Raw genomic sequence first — 22,228 nt, forward strand, 5'->3', positions numbered from 1 at the left:
AATATATAGCAGTGACAAATTTCTAAACTACAATTGTCTGAAACAACATGGAACAATCACAAAACAAAATATGGAGTGAGAAAAGCAAGACTAAGCAGATTACGTATTTTGATATCATTTGTATAAAGCTCAAAAAGAAGCAATATTAAACAACATATTGCTTACATTTTTAGGCCCATACATACGTACTAAAACTAGTTTTTAAAGGAATGATAAATACAAAATTCAGGATAGTGGTGGTCTCAGTGGGATGGGAGAGTCAGGGGAATGGGAGAAGGGATAAACATATAGCTAGGAATAGTTCTTAGGTTGGATGGCATGTTGACAGGTGTGTGTATGCTACTGTTATATTTTATAACATACATGAATATGACAATTTTATAGGTATCAAAAATTATATACAAATAATATTTAAAATCTTCAGGGGCTATGAAAAAACAGAATCTATAATGAGAACCCTCTGTTCAAAACAGCTATCCTAATCTTGTTGTTTCATTCTTCCCACCAACACAATCTGAGTCGAGTAGATCAGTTTCTTTATTGAAGCTTAATCATTTTTTTTTTAAAGTAGGCTCCATGCCCGCCATGGGGCTTGAACTCAAGACTGTGAGATCAAGAGTCACATGCTCTACAAACTGAGCCAGCTGGGTGCTCCTAAGCTTAATCATTTTTTATGTTTCTATTATTTTCCTTATCTTAGGGCAATTTCCCATACATATATCCAAATCAGAGTAAATTCTAAGATTCTGCTCCAGCTCTGGATCTTTCCAGAAGTGTTTCCTGATTACTCCAGCTCTTGTTCATCTTTCTTCTAGCGCTTATCAACTTTTGGGTTCCAAGTAAATCAGCATTTAATTGTATATTGTCTTTTTTTTCTTTTATCATTTATAATTAGTCAACGTGTGTTAACTGGGGTTCTTCATTGCAAGTAACAGAATCCAGTCTCCTCTCATTACTAGTTTAAATAGAAAAGAAATGTGTTAAAGGATACAGATGGCTCCCACAATCTGAGTGGGCAGAAAATATTAGGCTTGGGAGCTACACAGTACTAATGCCAAAATTGTGTTATTCTGCTGCTCCACTGGAGACCCCAGAAGCCTGGTGGTAGTAAGTCCACGGTTAGGTACAAGTGCCTCTACCACTGAGCAAAAGTGGACTTCCACTCTCACCACTGATGCTAGATGCTGAGCATGACCACTAGCACCTCTAGCCCTGCTGCCCTTGGAACGTGGTTATTATTATTATGGGGGGGGGATGGTCAGAACAGATTGTAAACAGTGCCTCTGTCTTCACTTCACCCTTTTCTGACCTAAAATCTCATTCATTTGCGGAAACTGGGGCAACCAGTGTATATCTAGCAGTAAGGAACCTTGCAGAGGTAAGCTTTCAACTTTCATCTTAGGGATAAACTCATAAAATGACGGGAGTCCCCAAACATAGCATATTCAAAATTTATATGAACTCATTTGATTTATTACCTAAAAGAGTACTCAAGAGGTACCTGTTGGTTTATTACTATTCCGTGTCCTCCATTAAAATAGTACCTTGGGGATCATCTAATTCACACCTTTTGTATTACAAAGGGGCAAACGGACTCAGAGCAATAAAGTGATTTGATCACGTCAGACTTTTAAGTTCTTAGTAGAGCTAATAATGTGGCTTAAGAATGTATTCTAGGAAAGATTCCAAAAGGCGTAACACAATGCACAGTGATGTAATAGTCCTCTTATGCTCAGGATTGTTTGTGTGCATTATTGTGAAAGTACCAGCTATTCATGTTCTTAGTATTTTTGGAAATACTCCAAAATTGTAGATTTGAAAAATAAATGTATTCATTTTATTATTTCTATTTTGTTACTTGAGGCAGTTGGCTATGTCCCCCAACATCTTTTTACCCCTTCTACAGTAACAGAAACCCTACATTTTTTCTGGGCCATGACCACTAGCAGTAAAGATTATGTTCCCGGTCTCCTTTGCAGCTGTGTGTGGCCATGTGATTACATTCTGCATAATGAGATGTAAACAGGATTGTATGCAGTTTCTGGGAAATGTTCTTAAAAAGTGCTGTTTTTTCCTCTTTCCTGCTGACTGTGAGTTCCAGCCCCACGTTGGTTGTAGAGATTAATAGAAAAAAATAGTAGAAAATAATAGAAACATAAAAAATGATTAAGCTTAGGAGCACCCAGCTGGCTCAGTTTGTAGAGCATGTGACTCTTGATCTCACAGCTCTAGAAGCCATCTCGGACGACGAGGTGAACTTGAGAATGAGATGCTTATGTGGTAAACCCAAGAAGACAGGGGCCTGGATTCCTAACACCATGGAACCCCTTACCAACTGTGGACTCATTTCCTCCAGATATTTTTTTTTTTTTAAGATTTTATGTATTTATTTGTCGGAGAGAGAGAGAGAAAACAAGTGGGGCGAGTGGCAGGCAGAGAGAGAAGCAGGCTCCCTGCTGACCAGGGCACCTGATGTGGGACTCGATTCCAGGACCCTGGGATCACGACCAGAGCCAAAGGCAGGTGCTTAACCAACTGAGCCACCCAGGCTTCCCCCTTCAGATTTCTTATATATGAGAAACAAATAAGCTTTCTATTTTGTTTATTGCTATTTCAGTTTATTTTAGTTTTTTTTCTGTTATTTGTAGCTGAATCGGATCTGAATTTATTATTTCTGGCCTTGGCCATCTTAATTGCTAATGCTGATGTAGACCTGGTTGGTTGATATGATCCCAACTTGGGCATGTCATGTACAAGCCAGGGACAAATAGATGCCACCGTCTTGAGACACAGTCCCCAAATACACAGCAGACCACTACCACCAGCCAGCCCAGCACTCACCTAAGTGTTAAGCCCAGATAACACCAACCAATCAACAAGAATCTGAGACTTCACTTTTTTAATGTGAGATAGAAATAGTTCGTAGTCTTTTGGTTTTAAAAGATGTATTCCATTCCTCTTTTTTCAAACCTCATCTCTGGACTGGGTGGGTTCTCTGCTTGCCAGAAAAACTTTTACACTCCACACTCAACCTTTGCTCTTTAATAGTCTTTTTCTTTAATACTACTCACTTCTAGGGGTGCCTGGGTGGCTCAGTCGTTAGGCATCTGTCTTCAGCTCAGGGTGTGATCCTGGCGTTCTGGAATCAAGCCCCATGTCAGGCTCTTCCGCTGGGAGCCTCCTTCTTCCTCACCCACTCCCCCTGCTTGTGTTCCCTCTCTCACTGGCTGTCTCTCTCTCTGTCGAATGAATAAATAAAATCTTAAAAAAAAATACTACTCACTTTTAAAAACATTAAACTCTTGGGGTGCCTGGCTGGCTCAGTCAGTAGAGTATGTGACTTTTGATCTCTGGGTTGTGAGTTCCAGCCCCACGTTGGTTGTAGAGATTAAAGGAAAATCTTTAAACCAAAGAAACGAAAAACCATTAAGCTATTTTAAAAGCATGCTAATGACATGGTCCGTGGGAAAGCTATCTTTATATCTCTGGCAAAACTGCTATGGAAAATATATTTCTAGTATTCCTCACATATGAACAAAAAAAGACAATTAGACTTTGACAATAATATGTCAGTGGTACTTATAGTCACATGGACCCACAAATTACTTACCAAGGTCTTTACATTTTCTCAAAGGATCAAACATTCTAAAAATTTTATGGATAATAAAAAGTAACATTAAGTACAATAATTTCATCCTCCTCATAACCCTATTCAGTAGGTTCTGTTATTAATACTGAGAAAATGGAAGCATAGGCCAAGGTCACTAAGTAGTAAATGTTGAAACTGAGGTTCAAACCCTCAGAGCTTTTGCTCTGGGCTTTTGTGTGTGGGAGTGGGTGAGGGGACAGGTATAACTTTTCAATTTCTTGAAGTGCTTTTATATTTATTTGTGTGGAATATAGGCTATTATCTAGATAATTGGAAGAATGTTTCTTGTCTCAGTTATTCAGACTTTTGAAGTTGACATAGTTCCCCTTCAAATTAACGTTAATTTTCTTTCTTTCTTTTTTTAAAGATTTTAAGTAATCTCTACACCCAACATGGAGCTCAAACTTACAACCCTGGAGATCAAGAGTCACATGCTCTACCCAACTGAACAAGTCAGGCATTCCAGTGTTCATTTTCTTAATTGCTTAATATTAATATATATTATCTTGCATGTATAGATATAAATAAATGAGTTTTATACATATTTCTACATAAATAAATGTATAGAAATAAATCATAAAACTAAGGAAAATGTACAGGTACATATTTGTATACATAATTTTAGATAATATATTGCAATTTATTTTATCTTATCCTCACACATTTGATTTATTTTATAATTTCAATAAAATAAAGCTATAGAAAAGTAGAGAGAATAATGTTGCAAACACTACTCATCTTCATGGTTTGTCAAATCTTGATGCTGTATTTGCTGCAGGTAACTTTTCTTTTTGAATAGTTAATGTATTTCTATGTTCAAAAAAGGTGCAGGGGCGCCCGGGTAGCTCAGGTTGTAGAGCGAGTGATTCTTGATGTCAGGGTCATGAGTTCAAAACCCATTTTGGGGTAAAGCTTACTTTAAAAAAAAGGTACAGAGTTAAGTCCCCCACCTACCTCATCCCATATGCCCAGTTCCCATCCCCACAGGTATTAGTTATATATTTATTTTTCTCACCTGCGTGTATGTGCGGGCATATAAGTAAATACGAATATATTTGGACTCACTTTTTTTTTAAGTAAACTCTACCAAGTGGGGCTTGAACTCACTACCCTGAGATCAAGAGTCCCCCGCTCTATCGACTGAGCCAGTCGTCAGGCGCCCCTGAACTCAAAAAAATAAAAAAATAAAGGTAACGTATTTTTTACATTTTTGTGTCTACACTCCTAACACTAACTCTTTACCACCTCTCTTCTCAGCTCATTATTCAATAAGCAATAAAACTCAGTGTTCAAGGAATTGTTATTAACTCCGAAGAATCGGTAGCTTCTTATCAAATTCTTTCGGCTCTATTCTTTCTGCTCCATCCACAAGCCAGTTTTCCAGAAAACAGACCATTCCCCAAAGTCTAAAACGCCTAGAGCTCAACAAAAAACAAGCTTTAAGCAAATAAAGTTCACCTCCTCTGAGGAATTCCGGAGGGCGGAAGCGGCGGGAGGGGCGCGGTGGGCGGGCGGGACCCCGGAAAGGCGGGGACGGACGTGGGTGGGCGGCACCCGTGGGGAGGCGGGTCCCGCGGGCTCCGCCCAAGCCCTGCGCAGATTTGGCGCCAAACGCCGAGGCCTCTTCTCGCGGCGGGTTCTCCAGAGTCTCGCGATCCACGCGGTTTGGCCGCGGCGCCTAGCCTCCCGCTGTGGCCGGCGCAGTGCGCGTGAGGTGAGAGCGGGCACGGGGCGAGTGGAGGGCTTGCAGGGGAGCGGCGGTCGAGCGTGGAGGGCGGAGAGCATGGGTGCTGGGGGATCGCGGGGAGGGAGTGTGGAGGCTGGGGGAAAAGACTGAGATGGGCCTGGGCAGAGCGGTACGGAGAGGCCCCGACCTGTGGGGAAGAGGGCGGGCACTTTTACCTGTCGTTTCTCTTTCGGGTCCGCCTCTCGCCAAACCCAGCCTTTTAGCGGGAGGGAACGTGCATCAGTCCACCTTTACGTCCCTGGCTACTTTCTGTACCGGGGCGTCTAGGCATAGAAAGCGTCGTGTGAATGTGGGATGAATGAATGAATGAAGTTGAAGGGAGACCAGGGGGGGCGGGGATGGGAAGGGTGGTGGGGGGGAATGGGGTGGGAAAGTGGTTTTAGGGTGGCTAGCAAAGGAAGACATGGAGTCAGTCTGGCGGGACTTCCCTTTCGACTCGGGCTGCTGTTTTGATAATTTGGATGAAGTTGGACATTGGACCCCCTAAGGTTCTGGGAAGGAATTGGAGTTTGGATATTCAGCTTGTTATTTCACTCCTGTGAGAGTTTGAGGACTAGAGGGGGTAAGGTAAGGGAATTTCAGTGTCTAAAAACAGTATGCAACCACCATCTAGAAGTCAAAGATAGAGAGCTACCTATTCACCACCAGTGTATTGACAAACCCCACCCCGTGCTTGGCCAGTTCCTTACACTGCATCTTGCTACACATAATAGTAGTTGTGCCCTGCCATCAAATAGTAGTTTGTGCCCTGCCATCAAATTCACAGCTGGCTCTTGTCAAAAGTGTGAACCCCATTTCTTCCCAAAGAAACTTGACTAGAATTAAACTTAACTTGAATATACTTATTGTAGATAGGAAACTACTTTAGATTATATGACCTCTAGTCCTGCCTTTCCAATTTTGAAAATCTGTGGTTAATTGAACCTTACTTGAAGATAAGGTGGGTCATCATCAGGAATTTATACGTTGTTTTGTTTTTAGGTGTCTGTGGTCATGCAAATTAGAATTGGAGAGACTTTAGGGATCATCTAGCTCTACTAGTTTTACAGTTTGAGGGAAGCTTTGGAATTTTTATTCCTTCATTCAACAAATATTTATGGAGCACCTGCTGTATAACCAGGCTTGGGGATACAGTGGTAGAGCACAAAGAGACTCACCTGGTCTTTGCCTTTTTAGAGCTGCAGTTTAGTATGGAAGACAAACATTAGTCAAATCACAGAAGTGGAACATAATATTGAAACTGGGTAAGTGCTATGAAATTGATACTTGAGGGGCGCCTGGGTGACACAGCGGTTAAGCGTCTGCCTTCGGCTCAAGGCGTGATCCCGGCGTTATGGGATCGAGCCCCACATCAGGCTCTTCCGCTATGAGCCTGCTTCTTCCTCTCTCACTCCCCCTGCTTGTGTTCCCTCTCTCACTGGCTGTCTCTATCTCTGTCGAATAAATAAATAAAATCTAAAAAAAAAAAAAGAAATTGATACTTGACACTTTGAATGTTTATTATAGGAGGATTTAATTCAGGGAAATTGGGGTAGACTTATCTGAGGAGGTGAGAGTCAAGATCTGAAAGAGATAGGGAGTCTAGGAAGAGCCTTCAAGATAGGAAACAGTAAAGGACTCAGGCCTGAGGGATATGGCTCTTTAAAGAAACTGAAAGAAGACCGCATGAAGAGTTTGTGAAGTGAGTCTGGAGAAGTAGAAAGGTGCCAAACCAGGCAGAGCCTTGGAGTTTTATCATTAGCCCAAGAGCAGTAGGAAGCTACTGAAATATTTAAGCTAAGTGGTAATGTGATTGGCTTTACATTTCCAGAGCTTCAGTCTAGCTGTTATATGGAGAATGGTTTGAAAAAGGCAAAAGTGGTTATGAGTAATGGAGTAACCAAAGGAAGAAATGTTAGGAAGTGATTGTGGAGATAGGGAGAACTGAAAGACTTAACCGATGTGTAGGACGTAAAATGGACAGGATATGTAGGATAGGGGAAGGAAGTATCAACGATGACTTACAGGTTTGTTTGTTTGTTTGTTTGTTTCTTTGTTTCTTTCTTTCTTTTTTAAGATTTTATTTATTTATTTGTCAGAGAGAGAAAGAGCACAGGCAGGGGGAGTGGCACGCAGAGCAGGCAGAGGGAGAAGCAGACTCCCTGCTGAAGAAGGAGCCCAATATGGGACTTGATCCCAGGACCCTGGGATCATGACCTGAGCTGAAGGCAGATACTTAACCGACTGAGCCACCCAGGCATCCCGACTTACAGGTTTCTTACTTGCATGGCTGGATAGATGTCACTCACTGAATTGGAAAAATTCAGAAATTTGGTTTTGTACATGAGAAGTTGCTGTTGCCTTTGTGAAATTGAAGAGCTGTAAAGTGAGAAGTAGGGATCTGGAGCTCAGATTTGATGCCTAGGATAGAGATAAAAAATTAGAGATAAATATTCGTCTATAAATGATTATTAAAACCATGGGCATCAAGAAGTGAAGAGGGCCTAGCATGGAGTCTTGAAGGCTTACTGACCAGGTTAGGAGAAGATGAATCTGCACAGAAGATCCAGGAGGAGTGTCCAGAAAGGGAGGAAAACCAAGTACTGTGTTTCAGAAGCGAACAAAAATACTTCAGATGTTGCTAAGAGGTCAAGTTCAATGGTACTGAAAAGCCTTCTTTCAAGTTATCAGCCTGAGGATTATTTCCCTTCCGTGAAAGGAAACCTTAACTAGAAGATGAATATGTAAACAGATTTTTTTTTAAAAGCTGCTCTGGTTAAAGTGGGGGTGAGGTACCTGAACCCTGCCTATTTCACACCCATTTGGACCATAGTTTGAAACCCTCTGAGGGGAGACTCAACAGTTGAGGTAAAATAATTTATTGAAAATCATGCAGTTATTGGGTGGTAGGATGTATGTTAGAACTCACTTCTTCTGATTTCTAACCCAGTTGTTTTTTCCCATAACTAGTCTCCATTTCTTTCTTTCTTTCTTTTTTTTTTTTAAAGATTTTATTTATTTATTTGACAGAAATAGAGACAGCCAGCGAGAGAGGGAACACAAGCAGGGGGAGTGGGAGAGGAAGAAGCAGGCTCACAGCAGAGGAGCCTGATGTGGGACTCGATCCCATAACGCCAGGATCACGCCCTGAGCCGAAGGCAGACGCTTAACCGCTGTGCCACCCAGGCGTCCCTCCACTTCTTTTCATGACGTGGGTTTGAAATACAGTTTAACTGACGGAAACACATGCGTTTTCCTGCAGGTGGAACTTAACCGTGTGGTAGGGAGACTACTTAGATGAATAAACATGTTTATTTATTTTTTTCTTGTAGAGGAAAAGATGCTGGAGCCACAGGAGAATGGCTTGATTGACCTACCAGATTATGAACATGTGGAAGATGAAACTTTTCCTCCTTTTCCACCTCCAGCCTCCCCACAGAGAGAAGATGGTGAAGGAGCTGAAGCTGATGAAGGTCTGTATAGAGTTCGAAGAAAGTGCCTGTGTTCAGTTATCCATCTGTTAGCATAGGAATGATATATTTTATAACTGAGGCTTAAATTATTTAAGTAATATTAAATCTTGGTCTATTTCACCAGAGTCAGGGAGAGGAGTACCTGTTCCTGTACCTCCAAAGAGAACAGTTAAACGGAATATACCCAAGCTGGATGCTCAGAGGTACATTTACTATTTCCTTAAACATTTATTCTTTTTTTTATGTTATTTTTTCCTGCTTATATTAAAAACTTTTAGTTGGGATGATTTGGAGATCAGATATTTGTCTTTTTTTTTTTTTTTAAAGATTTATTTATTTATTTGAGAGAGAGTGGTGGGTGTGCAGAAGGAGGGAAAGAGAGAATCTTGAGCAGACTCCCCACTGAGTGTGGAGCCCACTGTGGGGCTTGATCTCAGGACCCTGAGATCATGACCTGAGCCGAAATCAAGAGTTGAATGCTGAACTGACTGAGCCAGCCAGTCACATTTTTTTTTTCAGTTCAGCAGATAATATTTTTTCTGCTTATGATTTTGCTTTGGCCTTGATGGCTCTAGAAAAACTGAAATTCAAAACATATTTCTCTTCACAGATTAATTTCAGAGAGAGGGCTTCCAGCATTGAGGCATGTGTTTGATAAGGCAAAATTTAAAGGTAAAGGTCATGAGGTAAGAAATGTCTGATTTTTTATTCTTTGTTCTTTCAAATATCAGTAGAACTGTGGGCCCGTTATCATGTTCTGAGGAATCTCAGAATGTTTCACAAATACTATCATTTATCATTATATCTCTTGAGAAACTAAGATGTGGTGGAAAGGGCACTACTTGAAGAATCAGAAAACATGTCTTATAGTCTCATTTTTGCCACTATGTGGCTTTAGGAAAATCATAATTAAGTTTGTAAGCTCTCAGTTTGTACTTTATAACTTCTAGGAATAAAATTGACTTAGTCTACCTTAAAGAGCGATTTTAGGTTTCAAGAGAGCAAAGACTTTACCTGTATCAATCACTTAAGTGTCCCCAAAGTATGTCATGTGTCTGATTTGTAATAGGCATCATTTAAGTTGAAAAATGAAGACATTTAAGAACTGTTGATCACTGTCTAAATCTATATTTTAAAAGTCTCTCTCTTTTTTTTTTTTCAAGTGGGCTCCATGCTTTACTTGAACTCATAACCGTGAGATCAAGACCTGGGCTGAGATTAAGAGTCAGATGCTTAACTGACTGAGCCACCCAGACACCCCTAAAAGTCTCTTTGAATAAAGTAGAGTGTAGATACAATTTTTTGCAGTTATCTTTGTAGAGCTTTGCAGTTTATGAAGTATTTTCAAATATATTCTTTAATTCTTAAACCTGTGGGGTAGGTGTGTTGATCCCATTATCTAGTTAAGGAAATGGAATTTTAGAGTTCTTTTAAAGCTTTTATTTAGTTGTTTGACAGAGAGTGAGCACAAGCAGAGGGAACGGCAGAAGCAGACTCCCCACTGAGCAGGGAGCCTGATGCAGGGCTCCATCCCAGGACCCTGGGATCATGACCTGAGCTGAAGGCAGGCGCTTAGCTGACTGAGCCACCCAGGCACTGGGAATTTTTAGAGTTTTAAGTGTCCAATGCCAACAGTTAAGGGCAGAGCTTAGACTTCCCCTTTCATAGCCCAGCCAGAGTAATGTTAATACAACAGTGGGCACCATCTTAGTGTGGTATGCAGCGTAGTGGGAAAGAGGGAAGAGGCTGGAAGCAGACAGCGGTTCAGATACTGTCACACTACCAGGCTGAAGGTGAACAAGGTGAAGGTAGCCTGATAGGGTAGTAGTAGAGAGATAAACAACATGTAGTACTTGTAGACAATTGGATATAAGGAGGTAATAAGAAGTCAGAAATAATCCCAAGAGGGGGGCCCGGCTGGCTCAGTTGGTAGAGCATGTGACTCCTGATCTTGGGGTTGTGCATACAAGCCCCACCCTGGGTGTAGAGCTTACCTAAAAAAAAATAAATAAAAACAAAAAATCTAAGATCTCAAAGCTGGGAGACTGAAAAGTTGTAGTACCTTTGCTCAGCTTCCCTGGATAGGAAGAGAATAGAAGTCTGTGTCCTATTTTGCCACAAAACTAAATGTAAATCAGGATGTTTTAAAAGCATACCCATCTCAAAAAAAAAAAAAAAAAAAAAGGGACACCTAGCTGGCTCAGTTAGTGGAGCATGGGACTCGATCTTGGGGTTGTGAGTTCAAGCCCCATGTTGGGCGTAGAGCTTACTTAAAAACAAAAAAAAACCCCAGACCATCTCAGTTAATTCATTGTCCTTGTTGAAATTTTCAAGTTGTAATGATGAAATTGGTGCTTTGAATTTAATGAAGTCTTCATCGTTTTCATAATAAGTACTTTATTAAAATAAATGAGTTTATATGAAGGATAAAAATTTTGTGTTTCTTCACTGGGTGAGGGTGGGCTCCGTGAGTTTATGCTATTTAGTCTTCTGTACTTTGCCCTTGGAGATTCTTACTGTTTTGTCATAATGTTGAATCCTCACTGCTTTTTTCTCCATGTATGACTTGGGACATATTTAGGTGTATTTAGGTGTTTCTTTTGTGACCCTCAGGTCTAACATGATGTTGTGAGGTGACTGACCAGCTACCCCCAACAATTGGAAAATAATCTTAGGTGATTGAATTAAAAACAAACAAACTTATCTTTATTATCAGAATGAGAAGGATAACACTTGCTTTTAGTATTACTATAATATATGTGCTGCTGAAGCAAGCACAGCGTCTCAGTATTACATGTTTAGTTACTGGTAGGGTTGACCATTGGCTTCTTAGAAAGAACGGGTAACAACAGTAATAGCCAGTATTTGAGTATATACTTTGTGTCAGGCACTTTACTTGTATTTACTTATTTCTCATAACCCTACAAAGTGTGTATAATATTCTCATTTTATACGTGAAAAAGAAGGCACAGCAGCAAAGTGATTTGCTTAAAGTCACACAGCTATTATGTAGCAGGATTGAGATTTGATTCTATATAGTGGGATCCAGAGCCTGTGCTTTTGACTATTCTATTTTTTTTATTATTATTTATCTGAGAAGCAGACTCCCTGTTAAGCAGGGATTCCAATGCAGGACTTGATCCCAGGATCCTGGGATCATGACCTGAGCCCAAGGTAGACACTTAACCAACTGAGCCACCGGGTGCCCCTTGACTATTCTATTTTAAAATACTGTTAAGGGGCACCTGGGTGGTTCAGTTAAGTGTCTGACTCTTGGTTTCCACTTGGGTCATGATCTCAGGGTTGTGAGATCAAGAGAGCCCCACGTCCGGCTCCGCGCTCGGTGGGGAGTCTGCTTGGGGATTTCTCTCCCTCTGCCCTCCCCACTGTCCCTTACACATTCTTTCTCAACAATAAATAAATCTTTAAAATACTGTTAAGAGAAGAATAAAATATTTTACATTAAAACCAGGAATTTGGAATTTTGTTATTCATTAGTCCAGTTTATTAAACTTTTTCATTTACATTTTTAAAAATTTTAATATTAAATTGAAATTTCATATATAAAGAGGAATTGTGCCCTGAGAACGTTTGAACTGTTGTTGCTAGTCTTTGTACTTTGCCCTGGGGATTTCTAAATATATTTTCCCAGTTTTGAATTCTCAATGCTTTGTTCTCTATATATGATTTAGGGGCCTGTCATTTTGTTTAGTTAGTCCTAAAAGGCATCTTGACATATCTTATTAAAGCTTATTTTCACATACTACTTTACAGTTCTGAAAAGATATTTGATTATCCATCTGCCTTCAGCTCAGATCGGGCTTCCTGCTCAGCAGGGAGCCTGCTTGTCCCTCTCCCTCTGCTGCTCCACTTGCTTGTGCTCTCTCTTGCGCATGCGCGCTCTCTCAAATAAATAAAAAAAATTTTTTTTTAAAGATTTTATTATTTATTTGAGAGAGAGAGAGTGAGTGAGAGAGAGCATGAGCAAGGGGAGGGGGAGAAGCAGGCTCCCCTGGACATGTGGCTCGATCCCAGGACCCCAGGATCATGACCTGAGCCAAAGGCAGACGCTTAACTGACTCAGCCACCCAGGTGCCCTAAATAAATAAATTCTTAAAAAAAAAAAAAAGGATACATGATTATCTTTTAATTTTTATTTAATTTTCATACTGGGTTTTTTTTTTTTTTTAAGTCTATATCCAGTGCTCTTCTAGACTGCAATCCTCTAAGCTCAAAAAACAGTTTTCTTCTTAAAGTTTCTTCAGAAGTTTCTTAACCTTATAAATATAAAATGACGCCAGTGACTTTGGCATTACTATTCAATTCTAAAATCTGCTGACAAGGTCAGCTGTGAGAATGAGTCTTCTATTTAGCATTTTTATTTTTATGTGCCAGGCTGAAGACTTGAAAACACTAATCAGACACATGGAGCATTGGGCACATAGGCTATTCCCTAAACTGCAATTCGAGGATTTTATTGACAGAGTTGAATACCTGGGAAGTAAAAAGGAAGTTCAGGTAGGTATTGAGATTATTATGAATATCATTCATAATGTTAAATAGTGCCACAGATGGATTTTAGTTGAAGCTAAGTCACTGTTGGGCGTTTTCATTTTGAAATCTGTCGTGGTTGAAGAAAAATTGATAGTAGTTATTTGAAGAACAACTTTTTTGAAACTAAGAATTGAATACTCGTTTTCCCCCAAATGTTACTGATGAAAATGTAAAAATATCTTTATTTTCAGACCTGTTTAAAACGAATTCGACTTGACCTGCCTATTTTACATGAAGATTTTATTAGCAATAATGGTAAGAATATAGGTTTATTTATGTATTTACTTAGTTTAAAGATTTTATTTATTTGAGAGAGAGAGAGAGAAAGAGTGCAGCAGCAGGGTGAGCAGCAGGCAGAGGGAGAGGGAGAAGCAGGCTCTCCACTGAGCAGGAAGCCCGACGTGGGGTTTGATCCCAGGACCCTGGGATCATGACCTGAGCCGAAAGCAGATGCTTAACTGACTGAGCCACCCAGGCGCCCCTATAGGTTTATTTATAATATTTTTGCTTTTAGAAATAGATCTAGTTGGGGGCAGGGGTAGATTAAGCACTGGGTTCTTCTATATTGGGTAACTGAGTAAACATAATTACAGTAAATAGGAATGAGTTAAAATGCCTTGGTACATTTAGAATGTTTGACACTTGTTTCTTAAAGGCATGCCTGCAGTGCCATTAAGAGATGTTGTAAAAATATATTTAGTCACAGAAGTTGAGCCTTTGAGAACTGATGACCCATTGATCCTTTGTAGTGCTCGGTTAATGAAAATAAATGACAAGGTGTAGTCTTCTACATACACACCATTAAAAGTGGCTTTGGGGAATTAAAATAATTTGATGATGAAATAGTTTACATTTCTCTTAAGAGTACAGATCCTGTACATGGATAGTCCCCAACTTAACAATGGTTTGACTTACGATTATTCGATGGTGCAGAAGTGCTATGCATTCAGTGGAAACCATACTTAGAATTTCAGATTTTGACTTTTTCCCCAGGCTAGCGTGTGTGCTATGATGCCCTGCCGTGATGCTGGGCAGGAGCAGCCACGCTGCCCAGCCAGCCGCGTGATCGTGAGGATAAACGACCCGTAGACTGACAGCCGTTTTGTACCCATACAGCCGTTCCGTTTTCCACTTTCCGTACAGTATTCTGTACATTACGTGAGATATTCAACACTGTCTTCTAAAATAGGCTTTGTATTACGTGATTTTGCCTAACTGGGCTAATGTCCGTGTTCTGAACACATTTAAGGTAGATGAGGTATACTACATCCATTTTTAACTTAAGATATTGTCAACTGATGATGGGCTTATCAGGATGTAACCCCATTTTTAGTTGAGGAAGATCTCTGTAGGTCTTCAGTAAGACCCCTGTGACTGTTCCTGGTATTGATTGCATTTGTTAGTTGTACAGTGCAACCATAGGCAGTCACACACATCAAAACATATGGTTCCTGCCGACAGGGTCTGTATAGTTATCAGATTCTCTGTGCGATGGCTCCATACATGTTTGTTCATTTTTGTTTTTTAAACTTTCAATACATGTGGTAGAAAATACAGGCTCCCTGTAGAATCCTCCCAAGTTATTTATAAATTGCTTTTAAAAATGTGAAGAATTGTGATTTAAATAGTCCAAGATTTAATATTTTGGTAAGATATGGTATGTATCGATGGCATAGGATTTGGTATATGGAAAGGGATCAATAACTACAGTAAATTCCACAGCACATACCACTGGATTAGGTAGTTTATTTGGTAGCAGTTTTTGAGCTGCATAGTGTGTGTTAGAATTTCAAGGATAAAGATGAGTAAGATCAGACCCCTTGGTTCATGGGCTAGCAGACTAATGAATGAGTGAGACATAACATCACCTCTATTCTGATAGGTGCTGAAATTGGAGACAGATACAGGGCACAGGGTAGGGTGCAAAGGAGAGCATAGTTGCTTTTACCCAAGGGAAGGGGAAAGAAAGCAGAGGACAAATCACAAGTACTTTGAATGATAAGCAGTAGAGTTCAGGCAAAGGTGATTTTGGAGAGGGACTCATTTGTGCAGAGGCATAAATTAACACAGGACTGTCGATGGGATTACAGGTTTCCTGAAATGCTGGGTACATAGAAGAGGCCTCTGTCACACAGCCTTGTTTGTTGTTGAATCTGTCTTCTCTGTATCCTAAGAGAATGGTCTCTAGATCTTTTGGATAAGGCACTACAACAGTAAAGGTGTTTTGAGCATTTTATTAATTTACTTTTATAATACATGTACTACTGATATGATAAATAACACATTTTTTAAAAAGATTTTATTTATTTGAGAGAGAGAGCATGAGCGTGAGCATGAGCCAGGGGAGGGGCACAGGGAGAGGGAGAAGCAGATGCCTTGCTGAATGTGGAGCCCAATGCCAGGGCTTGATCCCAGGACCCTGAGATCATGACCTGAGCCGAAGTCAGACGCTTAACCAACTGAGCCACAATAATGTACATTTTTATTCTCATTAGAAGATTACCATGAGGTTTTAAAGTGACAGCAATGTGGCTTAATAGTCTACTGAATATGTTCTTTCTTCCAAAATTTTGGGTTGATACCTGATCAGTGATTTCAGGGTGCAGTTGTAGATAGTCGTTCCCTGCCCCAAATCTTGGTTTTACCTTACTCAGATTCATCCAAATAGAAGTAGAGTATCATTAACTGCATGTAACATTTGGTATTCATTTTCCCATCCCATTCACTAATGCAAGGATTTTTGTTGAAGTTCACAAGCAAATTATCATCTACCTTTTTTCTTTTTTCTTTTTTTAAAGATTTTATTTATTTATTTGACACAGAGACAGCCAGTGAGGGAGAGACAAGCAGGGGTAGTGGGAGAGGAAGAAGCAGGCTCCCAACAGAGGAGCCTGATGTGGGGCTCGATCCCAGAACGCCGGGATCACGCCCTGAACTGAAGGCAGACACTTAACGACTGAGCCACCCAGGCGCCCCATCATCTACCTTTTTTCAATCAATTGTTTTTCTTTAAAGTTAATCAGGGGTTAAATTTTAGTATTTTGGGGGCACCTGGGTGGCTCAGTTGGTTAAGTGTCTTCCTTCAGCTCAGGTCATGATGCCAGAGGCCAGGGATCAAGCCCCGCATCAGGCTCCCTGCTCAGTGGGGAGTCTGTTTCTCCCTCTCCCTCTGCCCCTCCCCCTGCTCATGCTCTCTCTTTCTGGCTCACTCTCTCCCTCAAATAAATAAAATCTTTAAAAAAAATAAATTTTAATATTTGACAGATACATAGTCCTGTAGCTCCTCTGCTCAGAGCCCTGTAGTGGCTCCTTCTTTCACCCAAAGCAAAAGCCAAAATCCTTATGTCCTTGGCCCTACAGTATCTCCTCCTTACCCCAGCTCCCTTGCCTCTGAATGTATCTTTTACAGTTCTCCACTCAAACTGCTTTAGTGACTACTTGCCTCCTCGCTGTTCTTTGACTCTCCCAGGCACATTTTTGTCTTAAGGCTTTTGCACTCTTATACTCTGCCTTGAACACATCCTTTGTCCTCCTTCCTGCCCTCAAGTCTGCATGGCTCTCTTACCCCTTCAAACTGTGCTCAAATATCAACTCAGTGAAGTCTCCCTGACCACACTATTAAAACCATACTCCCACCCTCGGTCCTGATTCCCCTGTCCTTTTTTTCCCCCATAGTACTTATTTCCCTTAAATTATTGTGTATTTGCTTATCTGTTAGTTTGTGTGTGCCAAGATGATGGCATCCTGTAGCACGTTGAATATTTGTCTTAAACTCGTTTGCCATAATCGCTTGCCTGTTGATGTGGCAATGAGTGAATTTCATGTGTGGTTCTCATTTTTTTATCCCAGTTTTGTCAGTCAAAGCTCCACCAGTGGTTATGTTCACATTGGTTTTCCATAAAACGTTGTATTAAAGAGACCATATGCTATTGAAGAGATCTTTCCTTTCATGGTTCACAAAAACAGTAGTTGTTTATGTATGTCATTATTAGTAATTCGGAATCCTGTACACCCTGCAAGGTGAAGCATAGTAGAAAACCCCAAAATTGCATAATTGGGTCTAATACTTGTTTCTTAACCTCTCTAGCGATGTTTTCTCTCTGTATTCCATCAATATTTCCTGACAAAGGAATGCATCTTAGTTTCTTGCTACATTTTTTTTTCCATGTCAGGAAGGAAAAGTGTATTGCTTTTTGTCTCTCATTGTTAAGGAAGAAACCTCAAAAGGGATTTCGTTGTAAAATAAAATATCATAGGATTTTTAAACCTCACTGGAATAATTATAGGTTTGTCTTGTGTTTAAATGTTTTGCTAGTTGTGATGGTTTTTACTACACATTAGCTAATACCCCAAGGCACAGTATATACATAGGACAAGGTTAGTGTGTGTAAATTCATATTTCAAATGGTGGTCTTGGTGATACGATTTTTTTTTTTTTGCCTACTTGTCAGATCAGATGGTGTCTTTTTTTTTTTTTTTTAACCCTCTAATGTGAATGATGTAGGGAGAAGGTGAAGTGTCAGCTTTGCTGTTTTCTTAGTTCTCCCTTGCGTCTCTATTTTGTCCAACTTCTTTTCTATATATTGTTATTTTGCAAAAATTTTAAGCTACCACTTGTGCATTTTGTTGGGGTTGCTTTGGTGTTAAAACTAGACAGTCTGCTTAACTGGGCGATCAGAATCAGCTGTATGTCACAGTATGCTGAAATTCAAAAAATGACTGAGGGCTCAGCTCTTCCGCCCTTCTGCGTGTGGAGCTGTCTGCATCCAGGCCACACAGTAACTGTCATATAGATAAATGATAGTTTGTCACTGCCTGTCCTTTAAGTGAGCTCAATTTTTCTGAATTCTTAAATATAAATGGAAGACGCAATATTTACTTTCTGTACCTCTGTGGATGTTAGGAGCATCTTACTTTGAGGTAACTGGTATATAGGCTTTAAGAATGTAATAGGACTAATGTAGGGAGCACAGTTCTTTAAATTAACGTGGAGATAGGCCTATAGATCTCTAAATTTATTTTTCTTTCACTTTTTTTTGAAAGGTGGTATTTTTAAGTAATCTCTACATGCAGTGTGGGTCTTAAATTCACAACCCCAGGATCAAGAGTCACATGCACTGACTGAGCCAGTTAGGCACCCCTCCTTTTTCATTTTGTGTCTGAGTTTAATAGCTTATATAAAATTATTACTGTTTTATATGGACACTATAGCAAGCTACTAAAATGTTTTTGTTCAATGTAAAGCAAGAATATGGTTTGAATTCTTTTAAGTTCATTAGCCCAAGCAGAAGATAATTTCTAATCATATCTAAGAACTTGTGCTTTCTGTTCATGCATATTTTTAAACTAGTATTTCCATTTGACTATTTAAAATGTCTCTTTAAAATGATTTATAAATATTCCTTTTACTTGTTTGAATCAAGCACGTACAGGTGTCCTTGAACAACACGGGTTTGAAATTGAGCAGGTCCACTTAACAGATTTCTTACGGTTCAGTACTGTAAATGTGTTTTCTCCCCCTTAAGCTTTTCTTTAATAACATTTTCTTTTCTCTAGCTTACTTTAAAAGTACAGTATATAATACATTTAATATAGATAATATGTCTTAATTGATTATGTTATTTGTATTCTGGTCAACAGTCGGCTATTAGTAGTTAACCTTGGGGGAGGCAAAAGTTCTACGTGGATTTTTGACTGTGCTGGGGGTTCAGCATCCCTAACCCCTCTGTTGTTCAAGGGTCATCGGTATTTGGAACATTATCACACCCCAGAGCAATTTGAAGAAACAGTTTCTTCAGTTCTGATACCTTGTTACTTTAAACTGGTTTTTAACTAAAAGCTGCATTAAGCCCTTTTTCTAACTACAGATGTACTAACTTTCATTTCTACTGCAGATGAAGAAGGGGAAAATCTTGGCCATGACGTAACTGCTACCCAATTAGATCCCTTTTTGACAAACTCACTGGAAAGTGAGAATTTTGCTTCTGAGTCAAGTAGAAGCCTAACAGAAGAACAACAACAGAGAATTGAGAGAAATAAACAACTGGCCTTCGAGAGAAGGCAGGCAAAGCTCCTGAGTAATAGTCAGTCCCTCGGAAATGGTACATTTTATGCTGGGTTTTATGTGCTACCATTAATATATCAGGGGCATGTTAGAAATTTTAACTTCTCTACAATCTGTAAAATAAAATTCCTCTAGGAATAGAAAAATCTCATATATTATGTATATCTGAGAAAGAGCGTGAGCGTGCCTGCGTGTGTGTGTGAGCTATTTGGAATCCTCAAAGAATAAATGAGTCCAAGATGGTTTTCTGGATAGATGAGTACCTCTTAAAAAATTATTTTAATCACTTCAACTTGATTCTGAATCTTTCAAAAGTACATTCTTCCCTGACTCCTTAAGTATGTGACTTGCTTTTTTTTTTAAAAGATTTTAAAAATTTATTTATTTGAGAGAGAAAGAGAGACACCACAAGGGGGGAGGGCCAGAAGGAAAAGCAGGCTCCCCGCTCAGCAGGGAGCCCAATGTGGGGTTATATCCCAGGACCCTGGGATCATGACCTAAGCCAAAGGCAGACGCTTAACCAGCTGAGGCGCCCTGTATTTTATCTTTAGGATCGTAATTTTGAACATTAATTATTATGGTACTTTCTAGACATATAAAATGCCTTCTGCACCCTTTGAGGATTTTAGAGCCATTTGCTGTGACTTAAGTAGGTCCTTAATTACTTTTTATCGCATTGTGTCACTTAGCTGTCAGTTTGCTTATGTGATGCATTCTCTTCTCTCTTTTAAAACTGTCTTAAAATTCGCTGTTTTTAAAACAGACTGGGTTTGGAAACTAGACAACCAAGTTTATTAAAACTATATTTAAAAAAATGCAAATTGGTTTTGAATGAAGGAGATTGCATACTTTCTCAATTTCCAATGTAGTTTTCCTTTTGAAATGGGAAAATAAGAATTATGGTTAAGTAGTGAAGGTACCGTGTTATAAAACAGGTTTCACCCAAGATAATAATAATTCGTAAGTGAAAATTAGTGTGACTACATTGTTATTCTTTCCAGTTAAAATGAACTTAATCTTCAGCTTTACATTGATAAAAGCTTGTGGAGAGCTTTGTATTTATCAGGTAAGATTGGGTCAGGTGCTTATAATGAGTCATAATGATGATTTCTCTTTCAGACTTGTTAACAACCACACCCAGGGCACAGACCATTGAGGAGGTTCATACAGGTGAGGATCAAGAGGAGTCAGCAGACAGATTTGACAAAGACATTCTAGACAATCCACGGCATGTTGCTGCTGCCAGTACTGTAAATGAAGAGGAGGAATTAAACACCGGGAACACACAACTGGACCGTTCCTTTTAAAATGTACAGTACTAACTTTATGCTTTATCCAGAAATGTCACTGAGGTTGGTTAGGCTTCAAGTAAGAGAAAATCTATTAACTTGCTATCCTCTAAGTTGTAGAGTAGTATGTATTTTGTCTACTTGGAGTGAAAATCCTTATGTAGTAAGACTTTCATAGATTCCTGTTTAAGATATGGTATTATTTATGTTTATACTTGTTTCTTATTAACTTTAGTTGAGCTTATTCTCTTTAGTGTTTACCTTTATTCTCTTTAGGGTTTATTTTTATACAGATAGGACTTTATAAAAATGATTAGTAGTTAAGCCCCTTCTGCTGCTAGTGTGCCATTGAATGTCTTGTTTTCACTAAATTGGGAGTTTTTAGATGAAAATTTATAATGAATATTAATGTCCATTTTTAAAAAAGAAATAAAAATCTTATAAACTATCTCTAGAGGCTTTTTGAAAGTTTCTTATTGCTATTTAGTTCTGCAATTTACACTTATGGTAAAATTTTTAAGGTTTCTATATGTGTTTACATGTATTTTGAGGAGTCACTTTAATACTTAAAGGGTCACCTGAAAGGCTGCTGTATTGCCTGGCCTGTGTCCATTCCAGGGGAGTTCAAGTGCTCCTTGGTACCTTACCTACTAGTGGGAGAAACTTGCAAAGCATCATGGTGAACACAGAGCACCTAGGAGGATCCACATAGGGTACCTTTGCGTTTGTGGAGGAGAGCCCAAGGATTGGGAAGGACATGTCCAATAATGATACAGAAAGGGGAAATCTAGGAAATACGAAAGACTTGGGAACGGCAAATATGAAGCTAGAAGTGTTAGGCCAGATGGTGAGAAGATCTGATTGGAGTTTTTCCTGCCTGAGTTTATCAGCTTGGTGGAGGAGGAAGTTACAGATGAAGTGCCATGCTGACAACCAAGTTTAAAGGTCTGTCTGGTCCATGGCAGATCCCGATGGGCGACAGGGAAAGGCAAAGCTAGGTTTTACAAACTAGGAGACGGGAAGGTTGTTTTTTACTTGCTTTCTTTTTTTAAGATTTTATTTTTTTAAGTAATCTATACACACAATGTGGGGCTCGAACTTATAACCCTAAGAGTTGCATGCTCCACCGACCGAGCCAGCCAGGCGCCACGGGAAGGCTGCTTTTTGTGAGAGAGACTGGCACAGTGATGGTGCTAAAGTGGCTTCTGTTTGTGAAGCTGGGACAGGCAGCATCTTAATGCCATCAGGTTTGCTGACTTCTGTTGGGGATGGAGAGTGACAAGGACGGTTTGGCTGAAAGGCAGGAAGTTGAGCACAAGAACGTACGGGCTGGGGTGAGGGGGCCTCTGTGGCTGGCTGGGGACTGGCCTAGTGGAGGACTAAAAAGTTACTTTTCCAGCGGTGGGATACACTGGCAAAGTTAACAAGTCTTCAACAAGGGCAAGGCCAATGCAGCTCCATCCAAGGAGCACT

The 22,228-nt window shown here is 39.8% G+C and overlaps 1 protein-coding gene and 1 non-coding gene across 2 annotated transcripts; both read left to right on the top strand.

The window, feature by feature from the left end:
• The first annotated feature begins 5,256 nt into the window (after positions 1 to 5,256).
• Positions 5,257 to 21,205, top strand: TIPIN (TIMELESS interacting protein). Its single transcript, XM_045810732.2, has 8 exons — positions 5,257 to 5,363; positions 8,708 to 8,848; positions 8,973 to 9,051; positions 9,459 to 9,534; positions 13,244 to 13,366; positions 13,594 to 13,657; positions 19,297 to 19,503; positions 20,586 to 21,205. Exons 2-8 carry the CDS (start codon positions 8,716 to 8,718, stop codon positions 20,771 to 20,773), a joined length of 870 nt encoding a protein of 289 aa, XP_045666688.1. The 5' UTR covers positions 5,257 to 5,363; positions 8,708 to 8,715; the 3' UTR covers positions 20,774 to 21,205.
• Positions 14,773 to 14,908, top strand: LOC123800887 (small Cajal body-specific RNA 14). The gene has a single exon (XR_006782037.1).
• Positions 21,206 to 22,228: the final 1,023 nt, after the last annotated feature.

This window comes from Ursus americanus, chromosome 28, assembly GCF_024610735.1.
Source record: "Ursus americanus isolate L20-20 chromosome 28, mUrsAme1.1.p, whole genome shotgun sequence".
In the NCBI taxonomy this organism is placed as follows: Eukaryota; Metazoa; Chordata; class Mammalia; order Carnivora; family Ursidae; genus Ursus; species Ursus americanus.